This window comes from Sordaria macrospora, chromosome 4, assembly GCF_033870435.1.
Source record: "Sordaria macrospora chromosome 4, complete sequence".
Classification (NCBI taxonomy): domain Eukaryota; kingdom Fungi; phylum Ascomycota; class Sordariomycetes; order Sordariales; family Sordariaceae; genus Sordaria; species Sordaria macrospora.
This window is the reverse complement of record NC_089374.1, coordinates 1,953,027-1,970,680: the sequence shown is the minus strand read 5'-3', so window position 1 is coordinate 1,970,680 and position 17,654 is coordinate 1,953,027. Positions and strand designations below refer to the sequence as shown.

The 17,654-nt window shown below is 52.9% G+C and overlaps 5 protein-coding genes across 5 annotated transcripts; 2 read left to right on the top strand and 3 right to left on the bottom strand.

Moving 5' to 3' along the window:
* Positions 1-4,007: 4,007 nt before the first annotated feature.
* On the bottom strand, positions 4,008-4,226 carry SMAC4_01979 (uncharacterized protein; the record flags this gene model as incomplete). Its single annotated transcript, XM_003348910.1, has 1 exon — positions 4,008-4,226. The coding sequence occupies one exon, from the start codon at positions 4,224-4,226 to the stop codon at positions 4,008-4,010; it is 219 nt and encodes a 72-aa protein (XP_003348958.1).
* A 488-nt stretch (positions 4,227-4,714) lies between these two features.
* SMAC4_01978 (uncharacterized protein) lies at positions 4,715-8,248 on the bottom strand. The gene is made up of 4 exons (XM_024655293.2): positions 7,278-8,248; positions 6,375-7,001; positions 6,178-6,318; positions 4,715-6,113 (listed from the first exon to the last, which is right to left on the bottom strand). The coding sequence occupies exons 1-4, from the start codon at positions 7,335-7,337 to the stop codon at positions 5,118-5,120; spliced, it is 1,824 nt and encodes a 607-aa protein (XP_024511195.1). The 5' UTR covers positions 7,338-8,248; the 3' UTR covers positions 4,715-5,117.
* Positions 8,249-10,369: 2,121 nt separating this feature from the next.
* Positions 10,370-13,270, top strand: SMAC4_01977 (uncharacterized protein). The gene is made up of 5 exons (XM_066089687.1): positions 10,370-10,730; positions 10,805-11,173; positions 11,232-11,306; positions 11,381-12,424; positions 12,483-13,270. Exons 2-5 carry the CDS (start codon positions 10,985-10,987, stop codon positions 12,786-12,788), a joined length of 1,614 nt encoding a protein of 537 aa, XP_065946804.1. The 5' UTR covers positions 10,370-10,730; positions 10,805-10,984; the 3' UTR covers positions 12,789-13,270.
* A 274-nt stretch (positions 13,271-13,544) lies between these two features.
* On the bottom strand, positions 13,545-15,781 carry SMAC4_01976 (uncharacterized protein). Its single transcript, XM_003348907.2, has 4 exons — positions 15,072-15,781; positions 14,994-15,012; positions 14,814-14,918; positions 13,545-14,715 (listed from the first exon to the last, which is right to left on the bottom strand). The coding sequence occupies exons 1-4, from the start codon at positions 15,415-15,417 to the stop codon at positions 13,845-13,847; spliced, it is 1,341 nt and encodes a 446-aa protein (XP_003348955.2). The 5' UTR covers positions 15,418-15,781; the 3' UTR covers positions 13,545-13,844.
* Positions 15,782-16,124: 343 nt separating this feature from the next.
* On the top strand, positions 16,125-17,627 carry SMAC4_01975 (uncharacterized protein). The gene is made up of 3 exons (XM_003348906.2): positions 16,125-16,218; positions 16,281-16,831; positions 16,909-17,627. The coding sequence occupies exons 1-3, from the start codon at positions 16,209-16,211 to the stop codon at positions 17,497-17,499; spliced, it is 1,152 nt and encodes a 383-aa protein (XP_003348954.1). The 5' UTR covers positions 16,125-16,208; the 3' UTR covers positions 17,500-17,627.
* The last annotated feature ends 27 nt before the right edge of the window (positions 17,628-17,654 follow it).

Below are 17,654 nucleotides of genomic sequence, written 5' to 3'. Positions count from 1 at the left end.
TTCTTAGCTCCCGAGACCAGGTGCTAGAACAGGGCTATCAGGCTACGCCCAGCGCCGTGAGGCCACAGCGTTGAAAGTGGACGGGGAACGCCACTTGTGGTGCAATTACTTGCTCGGGTAGCCCATCATCGTCTCCCTTCCCGTCGTCAAACATCTAGGGGCCCGGGGACCCTGGGTCGTCCGAAGGTGAGGGCAACTTCGGAACTAAACACGGCCTCAGAGAAAGGGCCTCTCTCCACAAGACATCACTCTATGTTTGCTGTCGAGAGACTCTCGAGGTAATAATCATGACAGATGCGTTGTCTTACTCCGTCATATTGCCTGCATGTTTCAGGCCCACTAACCGCGAGATGCTTATACCCGGATATCGACCTTCTAAATCCGGTCAATGGTCAAAATATCCATTACTTCGTACGGAGAAAACTCCCAGCACGGTCAGCCAGCAACACACCGGGTGAATGGCTTTCTGGGTCGGATAATACATCAAGCAAAGCCCGAACCGTGTGCTTCCCTCAGCTCTCTTTAATATCGGAGCCTGGAAAGGCTGGTGCGCAGTCTACTGACCTTCCATCTCGGAACAGCAGTACCTAGGTAGAGATGACCTATTTTTGCTGGGCCGAGGTCCACCCTCCCTAGAGCAGTACCCTACTTCTTCCACCACTCGGACCGTCAGTGGCTGACTGATTCAGCAGATTACCGCTATAAGCAGCTCGATTCTTGGTCGTTGGTGGCAAAGAAGCGTTATAAGTGCAGTCAGATTGGCAGAAGCACACGCAACAAACGCCAGTAAAGCCTCGTTTTCGGATTTGTCCTCTAAAGACCGAGCCGACGAGTTACAAGTCAGAAGGCTTGTGATTCATCCAACGACAAACGGCGCTATTCTCCGCGTTGGAGACATGGAGGGCTCTATAGCCCGTATAAGGCCTGAGATTTGACAGTTATGCAGTTCTTCTCTGAGGAGATAATAAGGAGTGACGTTATACTCCTGAGTAGGTGGCCAAAGCCTCTTGAGCATTTCGGTGATGATCGTGAAGTTGAAAACGCAAGCCATCGGAACAAGCAGGGAGTAGGCACCTCCAAGAAGATGCCTTTTGGAGCCACCTTTATCCGGGGTACAGGATCCGCTTCTATTTCAAAGGTATAGCCAACAGCTACGCAACAATAAGAGTACTCTACCAGCATGCCTCCTGTTTTACTGCGTAGTGTACGTATTGGTGTAACACTAACACCACGCCTTGATTGTTTGGAACTCGAAGTCCAGGACACCACCTTTTTACTGCTGGCCCTTGGATTAAAATCCCGTACGACGTACTCGGTGCAATAGCCGCGCGTATTTCACAACCTTTGAGTGTCTGGTGGATCAGACCCGTTAGTCTTTACCTTATCTCTTCGTTCCATTTGACACCATCATCCTGTGACCACCAGCATATGTATGGCTCTCACACTAACTCTGCCAGATCAAGAAGGGCACTCCGACCTGGCGGCCGAACGATACAGGTTGGGCATGAATATCAAGGCAAGCTCCGGCACCGGAGTCCAATCCTTTTTTGTTTAATTGGAAAACGATCGCGAACTGAGCCGAAACAACCGACGGGACTGGAAGACCAACTTTCAGAAGATGGAGAAGGCTGGAGTCCACCAGTGAACCAAGCTACCGGGCTACCAGCACTTTATCTTCACCTTCCTGAATGGGTAACCGGCTTCCTTCCAGGCTTACATCGCTTCCTGATAGCGAGTCAACTACGTGCCCATATAAACATGCAATGTAAGTAAGCCTCGGACCAGCTGAGTACATATCCTCGACCAAGTGTCCTCACATGAGTGAGAGTGAGACAAAAGCTATCTTACCATGCACTAGTACTATCACCAAGAACCAAGAAAATTTCAATGTCTTATCTCCCAAGGACCCGAGTTGTTCGGCTGGTATCTGAAGTGGTATTGAATGTGCAAAGCGCATTATCAGCCGCAGGTATCTGAACAAGAAACCAGGACGGTAGGTATCAAACAAGGGAAAACCCCCTCTTCTCCTCGGTCAACCTGATCTCCATATCCATGACCCCATCACCATAAGCTTCACCCACGAAGACGTAGTTGTTTTCCTCCTTCGCTCCAGCGAGCCTAGGCAATCTCTGCTCCCATAAACACCACCACGACGTCACCCGGCTGCACGTGGAACTAAGCCATTCCGAGATATTCCTTCTGAGTCAGATACGGCCGTTTGTTGCTCATCTGATCCAGAGTCATTGCGAGTTCTGCTGCTAGACCGGCGTCATCTAGCCATTCTTCTTCCTCTTGTCCTCCTTCTCATTCTCTCTCTTTTGTCGCTTCTTCTGGTGATGGTGTTTTGTAGCCAGCAACGATAACGACGCCTTTGCTTCTGTTCTTGCCTTTGAGCGACAACCCTCCAACCACTCGTCAAAACCCTGAACCATTTCCGAGGTCGACCTCTGGTATCCCTCCTCCATGACAAACATCCTGTCTCCGACCGCCACTCTGTAAAGAGCTTCTTCTTGTCTAGCGCTTGTTTCGTAGATCCGCCTGCTGCTGGAGTTTTTCTCCTGCTTCTGCTGTGAAAGTCGACACAAACGCTCCAAAGAAGCGAAATACTCAACTATCCCCGCATAACCATTTTCCTCAAGCGTCTGATCGGACCACACATGTTCCGAACACTCCTCAATCGTGTCGACCAGATATCCTCGCAGTCCGAGGACATAAGGGGACTCGGTAGAGATGATTTCCACCGTCGATCTTCTCCCGCAAGGTGTAAACAGTGGAATCCGTTCGTCGCCTGCTTTGCGATTTCCAATCACATAGTAAGAAGGTAAAATACCGGGGACGCCAGTCTGGGACCCAATATGGCAACTTCCTTAACTCCGCTTCCCCTTCCACTTCGTTCGAAGAAGGCAAAAACCCATCCTGAGGCTCCATGTCTTCGGTCTTCAACTTGGGAAGCTGCGCATAACTAAGAACCTCCAACGTTCCACCATTCATCACAAACGCCCTCGCGGTATCCGTCAACACTTTTGGTATACTCGTCCTCGCCGAATCATTCGGCTTGATCCCCAGTCTTCCCGCATCAGCCGCCACCCCCACAGTCCATACACCCGATCTTTGTACCTCGTCGCTTGCGGCCCTGCTGGTGCCTCTTCGTTCCCTTCGTACTCATCTCTCCCAATCCATACATACAGCAATTTCATTAACGGCAACAGTGTAAGTTCCGCGGGGGACATGAGCTTAATATCCCTACAGCCAAGTCCCAGTCCAAGATGATGAAATTAATCAGCCTGACCGCGTCCCCAACAGCCGAATGGTGTGTAATCCTGCGCCCGCAGATAAACACCGTATCCTCGTAGAGACAGAATTCCTGAATGGTCCAAATGCGCATGAACCAAGTTCTGGTATACCACTTCTTCAACTTATCCTTGTCTTGCAACTTGATAACCGTCCGCAACGATCTCTCAAACAGGTCCTGCACCTCCTCCTGTCCGTTTGCCGAGGTCCAATATCGACGCATAAACTCATGGACATGTCCTGCCCACTGCTCGTACCCCCCCTCCCAGCACTTTTTCCACAGTTTCAGCCCATTCGCGCGCTAACCCACCCAACGTATCCATCACTTCATCTGACCCGTTCGCTGCTGGGCCAAGCCAGACGAGAACTTTGATTGCTTAGCTATAGATCTGGCCCATAAGTTGCACCTGGCGGGATTTTTCCTGGTTGTCGGCTTGGTTGATGCAGATCTGGTCGATCCAGACGATGAAGGTTGGGTTATTGGCGGAGGGCGGTGTTGAGGGAGGATGTTTTTGGGATTATCACTTGGGGGTAGAGGTATCTTTCTGGTGACCTTGATCTCAGTCTCGCTCTCGCTCTTTTGTGAGTTGGAGGTGAAGTTGGAGATGTTTGGTTGTCATTGTCATTGTCATTGACGATGCCAAAATTATGAGTCTTGTTGGTGCCATCGCCCCAGACATACGACAGCGCGCGGTAGCGAGGCGCGCGGGAAAGGGTCACGGTGAAGAGCTGGCAGCGGAGGGGTCGGAGTATTTGAATGGTGGAAAGAGCTCGAGGAGCCGGATTTGAGTTGAGGGGGTGCGGAGTGGGACGGAGGCGTAGTTGAATGGTTCGTAGTAGTTCATGCTGTGCTCGCTGATGCCGTGGAGGCTGAGCTTGTCTTTGACTCTTCGGGCGTATTTTCGTAGGCGGGTGCAGGGGGTTTTATCCATCATTGCCGTGCTGGTTGGTTCGTTTGAGGATGAAGGTAAAGCACCTCAAGGTTTTGGCGATATTCGACACATGAGGTTTTAGGTCCCCAGATTCCGTGAGATACAGATAGACTTGGGAGGAGGGTATCTCTAGATTGTGGAGCATGCGTATTGCTTACACTCGTATTGCCTAGGTTTAGACGCTAATCTACATGTTGATTAGCCTCAGCTCGATGGTCATGATAACAAACCCAATGAATAACCCGAGTTTCAGAAACTTACAATCAGGAGGACCCTTTCTTACGCCCACGATCATCGAGCTGGACGTGCTCAACATAGACGCCGGCCAAGAAATCTCACCAACGGGTGTAGTTAGGTAGGTAAGCAGGCCAGTCAAATAAAACAACCTGGCGCGCAGATTACCGTGTTGTTTATAAGGATCAGATGTCAGACTAGACACCATAATGAGTATCAGGGTAGGAAAGGCGATAAAATCGTCATATTGTAACGGCTTGGTCAGATGGCGGTATTCAGCAAGGCACGTCTATAGGTAAATAGGAAGCATACAGACGGTCTGTTGGACTCGATTAGTGGTGAATATCCTCGATATAGAAGAAGTCGGAATATTTACGATGAGAAGTCTTTTGAAAAAATCCAGCTGGATTCCTTTCCCGCTGTGGACATGATACACTGTAAGTGGGCAACATATGACTTGGAAAGACAGAGTTGTGCGAACCTGGTATCCAAAGGGGTAGGACATGGCCTGAGTGCCAGCTTTCCAAATATATACCTTTGCAAGTTGGCCAATCCTAGAAGATCTGCCCACTGCCCACTGGTTGCCTGCCTGACCTGGATATTCCCAATTCCTTTTTGTAAGCCAAGTCTTTTTCGCCGGATATTAAATTTCCAACCCAACTAGTAGTAATGTTCTTCCGGCCTCTCCTGGTACCAAAGCAACTGCTGCCCACCAGCAAACGGCTGCTGTACTTGTGGTACCACAATAGACGCCTTCCTCGATGGAGGCAGCGACTCTATCGACGACAACACCCCTTCCGCCGGTGGCGTATCCGCCCTCTCTTGCTTGACCTTGCTGCTGCCGCTGCCGCTGGCACCTCCGGCACTACCATCCACAACCAACGTCTCCGCTAACCCTCTTGCCTGCAACATGCCTGTGTCCGCAAAGATAGTCTCCAGCATATTTCTTGCAAACGCCGTATAATGCCTCGGCACCCCTGGCGCTGACCCGGCCACCTGTATCTGGAACAACAAATTTGGCACACCGGCAACACCAATCCCCGCCCCTCCACTCGTCTTATCGATTAAATCCCGATGTTTCCTCTCCAGCCTCGGGTGTCGGTAGTGCGTCGGGATGGAAACCAACAAGTCGCGCGCCACACGCCGGATGGTGGCAAGGATATTCTGCTGCTCGGCCGGCATGTTCGCAGAAAATACTCGTGAACGACTAATCGGGTACCGATCGCTGAACTCGATCAGCGACCGGCACGTCAGCAGCCTCAGCCAGCGCTGGTGGTTCCAGCCACGGGCGACCCAGTGGTCGGTGTAGACGTGGTAGCAGTCGTCAAAGATGCCGTCGGACGGGAAAAAGCCGGGGGCGCAGCGCTCTTCGAGGACGGTCCATATGGGACTGGCACTCCCTTGACTGTGTCGGCGTTCCCAGGCGTCGAGCTCGGCGTCGATGGCGAGGGCATCCCGGATTACTTGGACGGTTTTGGGCCGCCCGTCAATGAGGGCGTAGTTGTTTAGGTAGGCTTGTAGCTGCAGGAGCCGCGTGGCGATGTCGAGGACCTCGACGGCGGGTTTGTCTTCGGGCGCGGCGAGGCGGTTGCATAAGTCGAACCAGCCGCTGTAAGCGGGTGGGAGGGCGAGGTTTCCGGCATAGAAGGGGTTGAGCTGGTGGGTGTGTTAGTCTGTTGAGAGGAGGTAAAGGGGTAGAGGCCAGGGGGTAGAGGGTTACCATGGAAAGACATAGTTGTAGGAAGCCACGCATTAGGTCTTGAGGTAGGTTGGGAATGCATAAAAAGTTGCTGAGTAAGGCCGTGGCCCCCATCATATGGGTTCGCACAGCGTCGGTTGGTCGACCTTTGTTTCGAATAACCTAGGAGCAAGTAAGTGATACCATCAAGGACGAATGATAGAAGAGAGCAATCTTACTTCATAGACCGCAAGCATGACAACTGTTCGTAGAGATATATCCAGGTTCATTGCCTGAGGGTTTGCTAACGACGTTGCGGTATGTTGAAGTGCCAAACCATATTTCTGCCTCGCCATGGTGTCCAAGACTTTGTCACCAGTAAGATTGGACATGCTTGCCAACCCCACGGCTGCCATCATGTCTCGAAATTCGGGGGCATGAATCCATTCCACCATCCGCAGCTCATGTGAAGCAGTAGGCTCATCTGGATGTCCCACCACATAATGGTCGACGTAAAACTGAATGGCCTGGTCGTCCCTTGTGGCGTAGATCTCTTTTGGTATCCTTGCCAAGCTGTGTTCTGGTGATACCGAGAACTTGAACCGCGGCCTCTCAGAGAAGGAGCTTCGACTGGAGACGATACTCTTGGGAGAAGGAGTTGACGATGAAGATGAAGACGACGATGACGAAGAGCTTGAAGGGGAACGCACGGAATCCGGGATGTCGGAAATCCCCCACTGAGCATGTGCCTTCTGGATAACCTTGGTGCTCTCATCCCGAAACATCAACGACAACTGGTCCCGGTAGCCGGGGCAGCTCTTGCCCACTCGGATGCATTGGGTGCATTGTGGCCGCACCATATCACACTGTAAAGGAAAGGTAGGTATCAGCAATCAGACGAGTTGTCAATAGAGACATGCAGAAGGTCAAGATGTATGCTTGTGTAGTTGTGACCTGGGGCTCTTGTGGGCTGAGCCACGACTGCCACTCAGCAAGGATGACCCCAATAGTCTCACAGCCTCAACATGGACAAAGAGTACTTTTACTTTGTATATGTTTGTCCGTTGCACATTGTGAGACAGTGCTGGTGCTTGAGGGTGTTGTGTGTGAGCGGGCATGTGTATGGAGATGGCCGAGCATACCTTGATTCTCCTGGTTCGACAGTTCTGGCACCCCTGGGAGGCTTTGCCGCAGTAGACCATGGTTCGGTACGAGCCGATGATGACAGAGTACTTGCAAGATGTATAGATTCCGTATTCCGGTGTCGGTAACCAGTAGTTGCAGAGGCAATGCGTGTACTATCGATTCCACCTGAAGGACTGCCGGTCGTATCGTGAGGTTTCAAAAGAGTGACCAAGAGGAGACCATTGATGAGACAGTTGTCGGATAGGGAAAGCAGATCGTAAAATGGTGGGAAAAGCGCGGCATATCACTGCGAAACCATGCCTTATGCCTCCACATTAAGCAGGCCGTGTTCCTGGTCTCCCGCTAGAGACGGTGGCATATGCTTGCTGTCGACTCCCCTGAACGCCCCCAACGAGCAACTTCAGGGTATATCAGTGGACAAGCTCAAGCCTGCCTCTCCCGCACCACCCAGTCAGGGATGCAGCTAGGGTTCCGTGTAAAGCAGAAAGAGATGTCAGGAATGGAACAGCATCGGGGGTTTCGCCGATAATTTCTCGAAGTAACCCACCTAACCGTGGAATAAGGGTCCTCTTTGTATCGAGCTTGACAGCGTGGAAGACAGGAGGGTAGGATTGAGTGCCTTGTTGGACTTGTCTAATTGGAACAAGTGCAGGGAGTGGACTAGAATAGGGCGGGGCGACTGAGACTCGAATTTGTTGTTCGACCTTGTGAGGAAAAAAAAACAAGCGTGTGAGCCTGCTTGGACAGGGGAAATGCCCGACATGTCCCTTGGCTTGATGATCACCGATCGATGATTTTTCGCTGCGTGATGCCGCCGACGCCACTGTCGCCGACGGAACTCTCTCCGCGGTCCGCCTAAAAGCAGATATCGGATGATGAAAATCGTGGATGGAGTAAAGGGGAGCGAAAGCGAGTCAGGCTTCCAGGTTTTGGTGTCTTCCGATGACCCCCGCCGTTAAAATTGATGTATAATATTTCTTTGTGGATTCTGAGGGGACTCCCGAGCTGGGTCCGGGGAAAACAAGCAAAGCAACGTGGGAACAAGTAGTAAGCCGGCGCGGAGATTACCACCTCAGTAAATATCACTTACAGGCAGCAAAAAAGAGCCCCATTCCAATATTTAAACTCCTGGCTTCTTCTCGCCAGTCGCCACATGTACGCAGTAAAGACGTGGAGTGTAGAGTAGACCCCGAAGCGATGTCCAGAAGGCGCCTCCTAGGTATGTTCAAAGTTCGTACACTAGAGGTGACCATTTTCATCCCTTGAGCCATCACATCACAGTCCGAGGTCGGGTAGTTGGTCGTCGCGATCGTAGACAAGAGTCCTGGCACGGTCAGCATTCCAGCTTTTATGGTAGGTTGTCGTTGAATGGTTGGATGAACCACTGCTTTCATCTGTGGGTTTAAAACCCACGCTCCACTTGCCTCACTTACTGTCTGTTGGGGGCACATCCACAGCGAACCTCAACGGTGTGGGGTGACCATCCTTGTAAGCCCAGGCACGGATTCGATGCTTGTTGATCAGCCCGAGACCCCGAGCGACGACACCGCTTTGCTTTCCACTTGCTGCCTGTCTTCGCGAAAAAGCTTGTATCACCGATAGAGATGGCCGAGGCGTGATGGTTGCGGTGTTGCCATGTGACGAAACCTTTTGTGATGATGTACCTGACATAGATAGTACCTACAGTAGCTGTCAAGCCTGCAGAACTGGAGCTCCCGTGTATGTCTGTTAAGCAGCCATGGTCTTCAACTTCCATCACTTCAAGGCCGAAATCGTTCGGCTCCCAACACGGCAACGAAAACTCAAGAGCAGACTAGATGGCTATCGACGACGATGGTCAGAGTCGGAGACTTTCCGAGAGATCCAGTCTCAGATATCGAGTGCTATTGGTAGTCCGGGGTTGTGTATAGCGTCTGGTGGCTAGGCAGGGGACTAGAACTAGGTAAGGGGTACTTAGGTTTAGGTCATCAACCTCCACCACCCCTGATGCTGCAGCCCTTCTAGTGGTACATAACATCCTAGACCTAGAACCTGGATGTCTAGCGCACGCCTCAATCCTTCAGGACATAGTCAAGTGAGGTTCTAAAGAGATGAAGTGCTCAAAAATGGGCTGAAGCCGATTTGTCCATCATGTAGTGTAATGGTGGAAACTGGCTTGACTGTTAGCATTTTGATATTATGCGAGAATTAGCTATGGACGATTGGATGATCGACAAAACTGGTACTATAGGGCTCCAAGCACAAACACTGCTCCTGGATGGGTTGGGGCAGATGCTAGTCTGCTTGATAGGAAGAAGAGTGTCGATGGTTTCGCTGGAAAAGTGCCCTCCATATATATATCACATGTGAAGCACACCCTACATCGTTCCTAGTAGTAGACCATCGATGGCTCACGCGGATAGGGCGCATCATAACCCGATGCGCCATGCCCCTCTCCGGTCTCTTCAAAGTCGTTTAAACCTAATCCTTCCCGGTCTTGAACTCAGATTCAAGTCTGAGGCGGTTCTAACATGACATTGAGTCTGTACCGGATCATCAAGAAAATACATAGCTTCGAGCGGATGTAACTCGACGTTATTGGGTCGGCTCCGGGATATCTGACGGAGTCGAGATTTAGGTATTCGTGTCCAGATCTGGAAGTCAGTTCGAAGACAGGAATGGAACTGAACGGTTCCCATCGGAGAGAAGACGTGGTAGCCACCTGCAAGTACGATGGTGATGGAAGAGGTTGCAAAGTGGAAGGGACTGCTGTCGCGAGTGGGGGCTTATCATCCAAACGGAGGCCTAGACTTCCACTTGGGCAGTTGCGTTCGGTCCGTTCATCTTCTTTTGAAACTCAGATGATCAACTGTCCGTCATTACATGTACAAGATGGAAGGTGCAAAGGAGATGAGAAGCTTCTTGGGTAGAAGAGGTATGTATCTAGGTACCTGTTGCCTGCCAGTAAGTGCTTCTTTCCCCCTTCGCGCCCACGGCAACTTCCGACTTGGGTGAGCTTGGATTGGATGTGGGGGCTCTGCCAGAGGGAGGGAGATTCCCCAAATGCGGGCGGCGGCAAGTGCAACAGCACCGCAACCCAAACCATCAAGTTTTCTGTCCGTTGCTGCCACCAGCTTTGGGTTTTGCCTTTACAGACCGTGACCATCATTCAATTTTACGACTTACCCTTTGGTCCCAATTCTCTCCGAACTCACGACCAGCGTCCAATTCTCAACTGCCATTACAGCACGCCCTTCTCCACTCCGCCAGACTTACAACAAACAACAGTCATCGCCGAGGAGGACAAGTGCTCCTTCCCTTGCCAGCTTTCGATCGACTTTAACCCCCGCCACCAATAATTTTCTCATTTCTTGTGCGGCCACCCCGCATTATCCTTTTTCTTCGCACACCATCATCATCAACCGCCACGGCAAACAATTCGCATCCTGCTTCAATCCGTCAAGCACGAGGTAAGAGGCTCGCCCGAAGCTGTCCTGTCATGGTCCCGGGATGTTGTCAATGACCAGACTGACGTTTGCCCCAGGTTTAGCTCAGATCTCCACTCTTGACTGCCCCACTCTCCTGGCCGCCGTCCACGTTAAATCGGCAGCTTTTTCCCTCGACGCGCGCCGCCTTCTGGGATTCATCCTGCCCTTCCACGACACCGCATTCACATCCACATCCATCAACTCTCTTCTTGGCGTTATCCAGCACCACCGCAATCATGGCAACAAACGGTAATGTTAATCACAGCGACCAGTACGCGACGCCCAGCTCGACAACCGACGCCGCCTCGGCCAATACTTCCACCACTTCCCAGAGCCAGAACCAGACCCTCCCCAACGATGAGGTCGGCTGGTACTTCGTCGAGCAATACTACACCACCCTGAGCAAGAACCCCGAGAAGCTCCACGTGCGTCCAATTGATCCTACCCCGAACCCTTCTTAGTCATTGCTTACTCTATTCGCAGCTCTTCTACGGCAAGAAGTCCCAGTTCGTCTACGGTCAGGAGGCCGAGATCTCCTCTGTTTCCTATGGCAGGCAGGTGTGTAGTCATCGCGCCCACCCCTTCCCCTATAGTGGCCCCACACGTCATCACATGCTGACTCCCAAGTACAGGGTATCCAGGAGCGCATTAAGGGACTCGATTTCCAGGACTGCAAGGTCCGCATCTCGAATGTCGATTCGCAAGGCTCCGGCGACAACATCGTCATCCAGGTCATCGGCGAGACCTCCAACAAGGGCGCCGAGCCCAAGAAGTTCGTCCAGACCTTCGTCCTTGCCCAGCAACCCTCGGGCTACTTCGTCCTGAACGATATGCTCCGCTACATCAAGGAGGAGGTTGAGGAGGAGGTCGAGGAGCCCGCCCAGGAGGCTGCTGCCACTCCCGAGGAGGAGGCCCCCGCTCAGCCCGAGGCTCCTGTTGAGGCCGCTGCTGAGCCTGTCGAGGAGACCAAGGAGCCGGAGCCGGAGGCTGTCGAGCTCGATGCCAGCGCTGTTGACGAGAAGCTTGAAGAGGTTGTCAAGGAGGAGCAGACGCCCGCTGCTGAGCCCGTAGAGGCCGCTGCTGAGCCCGTTGAGGAGGCCAAGCAGCCCGAGCCGGAGGCTGCTCCCGAGCAGGTTCCCGAGCAGGTTCCCGAGCAGGTTCCCGAGCAGGCTCCCGAGCCTGAGAAGGTTGCTGAGGAGATTGTCAAGGAGGAGGTTAAGAAGCCTGAGGAGCCCAAGGCCCCTACTCCCTCTCCTGCCCCTGTTGCTGCTCCTCGCGCCGCTGCTCCCCCTGCTGCCGAGCCTGCGAAGCCCAAGGAGCCTCCCAAGCCCAAGACCTGGGCCAACCTGGTCGCTGTTGCTGCCGGCCCCAAGCCTGTCGTTCCTCTGACCAAGGCCGTTACTCCTGCGGTTCCTGCCCAGACCCGCACCGCTGCCCCTGCGGCCGCTCAGCAGCCCGCCGCCGAGCCCGCTGCCGCCCCCAAGGAGCAGGCCAACGAGTGGCAAACCGCTGAGACCAAGCGCCAGACCCGTCCCCAGTCCATGGTCGCCAGCGCCGAGAAGGAGAGTGCTATGGCCTACATCAAGTATGTTACAGACAAGGTCAAGGATGAGGACCTCAAGGGTCTCCTGAGCAGCTTCGGCGAGCTCGTTTACTTCGACATCAACCGCACCAAGGTATGTGACACGGCTCATGCTGTTTCGTTGATATGAACAGAAACTAACAATCTTCTAGAACTGCGCTTTCGTCGAATTCAAGACCCAGGCCGGCTACAACGCCGCCGTTGCCGCCAACCCCCACACCGTTAATGGCGAGAACATTGTTGTTGAGCAGCGTCGCCCCAAGTCTACTGCCTTCGGTGGTAGCAACTACAGCTCCACTGGCGGCCGTGGCGGCGCCGCCGGCCGTGGCCGTGGTGGCTTCGAGGGTGGTCGCTCCGGCAGCCAGAGCGGCGGCCGTGGTGGATTTGGTGGCCAGTCTCGTGGCCGCGGCGGAGCCAACCGTGGCCGTGCCCCTACTGCTCAACCCCCTACCGCTTAGGTGGCGTGAAGGATTGACTAAGGTCACAGTCGGTGTTGCCTGAAAGCTCGTCACATTGCCCATTGTGATGAGTGATGAAATTTACATAAAGGTATATATGGTTGTTCGTCTCGTTTGCGGATGGGCTGGAATCGCTTGGAAGGTTGGGAAAAGACCTGAAGACAAAAGGAGGCATATTCGCCGCAACCATAAACAGGGAAATGACTTTCATTTTTGGGAGGAAACAGGCCAGGAAGAGAGGGCTACAACGCATCCATATTTAGGCTTGTTTCTTATCTTTTTTGTGTGGGCGGGCAGGGTCCCAATACGGTTGTGTGGTGTTTGGTTGTGTTTTTATGCTTGGAGTTTCGGAGCGATCATGCATATACAAAAACTACACCACTTGGCATTTCTTCCCACCTCAGCATTCCTGGAACGTCTTGTCCGTGCTCCTCTTTCTGATCTAATGCTTGAGGGTTAATCGGTAAGTAGGTATCTAATATTCAGTATCTATTTCCGAGAAGAGCAATGGCGCAAGCAAGGTTAACAGAGGCCACAGTTCTAGTTGAAAGTTTCCACCACAAAATCATGACCACAGTATCAAGCTTGGACATAACAAGAACCAGCAGGTGTATTGCATCTGTGAGCTCTCATGAACTTTTGAGTCGAAACCACGCCCCTTAGATGTGTCAATAGTCCCATGATCGTACTCGACTGTAGACAACGGAAGAGGGTGCATGTGAAATCCGCTGCTCTCGTTGCTATCTCTTGGATGAAATACAAATATATTGCTTTTCCCAACCATGCTCTATCTTAATCTGACCGCTTTCTAGATTTTGCCACCCTAACACAGACGCCCATGTCAATCAACCCGCAAATCTATATACATACAAAATACACTTAATGTTCCTCCCTCCTTCTCCCTTCTCAGACCGAGGTAATGAGACTGGCAGCGAGCCACATCCTAGCCTACCTTAACCCTGACCCCGATTGCACCCAATCATCTCGACTCCCACACCCTCTCTCGCACACAACAGCCTTAGACCAGTCGACGAGCAGAGACTAATCACGACACTCCTAATCCTGGTTAATCTCGCTCCCATCTACCCTGCTCTTGTACTTCTCAGCCTTCACCTTCCTATCGGGCGCCCACGTGCTTGCCTCTCCAAAGGCAGGATCGCTCTCCTCATACCCGCCCAACTCCCTCCTGACCTTAAGGACCTGCTCCCTCATCCTCCTCGCACACTCAATCCTGATCTGCTGCGCCTCTTCAGAGTACTTGAGCTGCTCAGGCAAGTCACCCAGCAGTCTCGGCTTGCGCTCAACGAGCTCCTTGCTCTTGGCAGCCGCAGCCTCCTCTTCGCGACTTACCCTCTCAACCTCCTGCCTCCACCGTCTCCTTAAATCCCCAAACGTCGCTTCGTAATCCACCACCTCGCCAAACGCCACTCTGATCTTCTTGCCGATCCGCGGCAGGAACCGCGGAAAGCCGCGCTCCTCGTTCATCACCTGCTGCGTCCCGTCGATGAACATGGGCACCACGTCCGGGGCCGGCTCCGATTCCAGGATCAAGCGAGCCACGCCCCACTTGAAGTACCGCAGATCCACCTGCGGGTGCTGGTGGACCAGGCCCTCGGGGAAGACGTGCACCCATGAGTGGCGGTTGGAGGTATAGATGGAGGGCGAGGGGTGCGAGTCGAAGCCGGTGGTGGAGTAGGTGAGCGTGCCGACGGTGAAAGGGTCGGGGATGTCGACTGCTGAGGGGGTTTGCGAAGAGGTGACGGGGGAGGTTAGAGGGGCTGGGGAAAAGCCGGGCTGCGTGAAGGGCTGAGCCGACAAAAGGCGGATGGCTTGGGTTAGGGCCGGCTGGAAGAGACCGCCGTGCTGAGAGTGTTTGAGGCGGTGGCAGGGGAGGACTTGGCCGGCTGTGAAGAAGGCGGAGAATGTTCTGTGAGGGGAGGTTAGTGACTTGGAGTGAGATGGGATGAGACGGATGGGATGGGATGGAATAGGGTGAGGGATGGGGAGTGGGAGATGGAGACGTACGGGTTGGCGAAGCAGATATCATGAGCGGCCAGCGTCCAGCGGAGGTTATTCGGGTTGAAGGCATAACTGAATGGGAGGACACCCCATACTACCGGGTCATCGAGTCTGGAATGATATCACGTTTGTGAGCTTTTGGTGTTCTGAGTTGAATTTAAGAGCTCACGAACATGAGGCACTCACACACTGATGTGGTTGGAGACTGTATTTTACAGTGTCAGCCAAGAATTTCTTTCCTTAGATAAATTTTCCTAAACTTACCTGTAAGAAGTCCACGTTCTCTCCTTTCCGGATCTTCACGACTGTCTAAAAGCTGCTTAAACCTGTCGAGACCCTTGACTTCAATGTCGTTCAAGCCGTACAAGAACGTCCTTGAGATGACACCCGTCAAGCCCATAATCATCACCGACGCAATGCGCGCCCCGAGATTAGGGCTGTGAGGTGCTTGTGCACCCGAGGACAGCTGATTGTGTATTTGATGTTGTTGCTGTTGCTGTGGCGAAGCCATCGTGCTGTTGCTGGTGCCAGAGCCGGTGGCAGCAGCAGCGGCATCTGCAGCCGTTGCTGGTGGTTTATAATCGGCCGACGACGTCATGTTGGACGACATTCCCGAAAAAGGGCTGACCGTTTTGGAGGTGAGAGTGACGACGGTCAATGTATCACTGGCTGTTCTGGTAGGATTTAAAAAAGAGAAAGCGTTCGGCGAATGGGCGCGGTATAAAAAAAAGACGAAGGTGTTGTACCAAGTATTTTGAAATTTTAATAACGAGTCAAACCCGGCTTCTTTTCAATCCTTTTGCCATCCGCAGTGCAGTGCAAGTCACTCAACTGGAGTGGAACATGGAGCAGGCAGTGAGTCTAGTCGATCCCTCGGATAGCCGTCCCCGCGACACAATCACAACGGAGCAGAGGGAAGAGAGAAGAGAGAAAAAAAACAACAGATTTTCTAGGTTAGGTTACAATGGAAATTGTTGAGGCGAAATATCCGAGTTTCGCTTCCTTTTTTACCGTCTCTTTCCATCTTTCTTCAATTGACACGGCAGGTGGGAGGCAATCGGTAACGAACCGTTCCTCCGCTGTAAAATGCGACCGGGCCAACGATTTCAGCATGTGCCTGACAGGGGCGCACGGGGCCGAAACAGGGTCACCACAGTGGACAAGTCTTCCCCACAATCCCCTAATCCACATTGGGCCAGACTGGTTCCACAAGGGCCCCGTCCACTGGCGCCCGCCCAAACAGTGGGCCTGGGGAACTGCTGCAATTCCCAGCCCGGCTTGGAGCTTCCGTCGCGACTTCTCTTCCACACTCCGTGACCTCACGACTGTTTCTCCAAAACTTTCGCCAAATCAAAACGTCACCAAACCTCTTCAACCACATCACTCTACCGCATCAACAGCATGTCACACAGTAAGCCCCAACCTCCAATTCGCTGAAAACACATCCGAGACTCTAAGACTCTGACCTCCCAGGCAAAAGAAACACCAGCCGACCGGTTTTCACCTCGCACGAGCGGCAGCTAGCCAAAGCCGCCTGGACCGCCTCCTCCGCCCGCCTCTCGCGCGAATCCTTCCTCCCCTTCGCCTCATGCTCGCTCTGCCTCGAAACCGCCATCGACCCCGTCGCATGTTTGCACGGCGACATCTTTTGCCGCGAATGTGCCCTGACGAACATCTTGGCGCAAAAGAAGGAGATCAAGCGCGCCGAGAAGCTTCGGGAACAGGAGGAGAGGGAAGAAGCTGAAGAGCAAGCGAGAAGAGATGCCGAGGCGCAAGAGAGGGCGATCAGGGAGTTTGAGATGACGCAGGCTGGGTTGTCGATTCAGAGGGCCAGTGGCAATGAGAAGCAGGACATCACGGTGCAAAGAAGCGACTCGACAACAGCTAGCGGAAATGGAGACGAGAAGAGGATAGAAGAAGGAAAGAGAGGGGAGAAGCGCAAGTTTTCTCTAGACGGAGACGAGGTCGCAAGAATTGCCGACGAGGAGCGAGCTAAAGCAAGGAGAGCCATTGAAGATGAGAAGGTATGTTCACCCTCCCCCCTTTTGCTCGTTTCGTACTAGACATTGATCGCACACATACTAACTCCTGTTCCCTCCAGGCCTCGAAACCCAAACTCCCCTCCTTCTGGTCACCCTCCGTCACACCCTCCTCGAATTCTAAAGACATCCTCCACGACATCAAAAAGAAGGTCAAATCCCAGCCGACATGTCCCGCCGCGCCCGAAGACAAGCCGCACTCTTACTCACTCCACACGCTCGTCACCGTCAACTTCACCGAAGAAGAGGAGGAGGACCCCGCGACCAAGACCAAGAAGAAGACAAGGATATGTCCCGCCTGCAAGAAGGCGCTGTCGAATTCATCGCGGGCAACGCTGGCGAAGCCATGTGGTCATGTGCTCTGCAAGAACTGCGTCGACAAGTTCATGAAGCCTACGGGCCATCACGATCCGCATGCGCCGGATGTTGATCCCGATGCTATCGTGTGCTATGTCTGCGATACGGAGTTGACGGAGAAGAAAGAGGAGCCGAGCAGCAGCGGTAAGAAGGAGAGGAAAGAAGGGAAGAAGGAGAAGAAGAAGGAGAAGGAGACGATAAAGCCTGGGCTGGTGGAGCTGAGACGCGAAGGTACCGGGTTCTCGGCTGGAGGCACGAATCAGGTTAAGAAGGACGGAGTGGGCTTCGCTTGTTAAAGTTCTTCTCTTGACATTCACAGGTTACGATCACTGTCACAGATATATGTTATACCCTTCAGCCCAAACAGACAAAGATTTTAATTCACAGCATGCTCGTCACCAGTACTATACATACGCCTGTACGCCTTTAAATGCAACCGCCCATTTTTGCA

Excerpts from the sequence above, each read along its gene's own strand:
- SMAC4_01978 (XM_024655293.2), bottom strand. The coding sequence starts at position 7,337 with ATGGTCTACTGCGGCAAAGCCTCCCAGGGGTGCCAGAACTGTCGAACC. Across the intron at positions 7,002-7,277 it reads GTCGAACCAGGAGAATCAAG|TGTGATATGGTGCGGCCACA; the intron begins GTATGCTCGGCC and ends TTTCCTTTACAG. Across the intron at positions 6,114-6,177 it reads TACAACTATGTCTTTCCATG|CTCAACCCCTTCTATGCCGG; the intron begins GTAACCCTCTAC and ends CACACCCACCAG.
- SMAC4_01977 (XM_066089687.1), top strand. The coding sequence starts at position 10,985 with ATGGCAACAAACGGTAATGTTAATCACAGCGACCAGTACGCGACGCCC. Across the intron at positions 11,174-11,231 it reads AGAACCCCGAGAAGCTCCAC|CTCTTCTACGGCAAGAAGTC; the intron begins GTGCGTCCAATT and ends CTCTATTCGCAG. Across the intron at positions 11,307-11,380 it reads CTGTTTCCTATGGCAGGCAG|GGTATCCAGGAGCGCATTAA; the intron begins GTGTGTAGTCAT and ends TCCCAAGTACAG.
- SMAC4_01976 (XM_003348907.2), bottom strand. The coding sequence starts at position 15,417 with ATGTCGTCCAACATGACGTCGTCGGCCGATTATAAACCACCAGCAACG. Across the intron at positions 14,716-14,813 it reads GATATCTGCTTCGCCAACCC|AACATTCTCCGCCTTCTTCA; the intron begins GTACGTCTCCAT and ends CTCCCCTCACAG.
- SMAC4_01975 (XM_003348906.2), top strand. Across the intron at positions 16,832-16,908 it reads GAGCCATTGAAGATGAGAAG|GCCTCGAAACCCAAACTCCC; the intron begins GTATGTTCACCC and ends TGTTCCCTCCAG.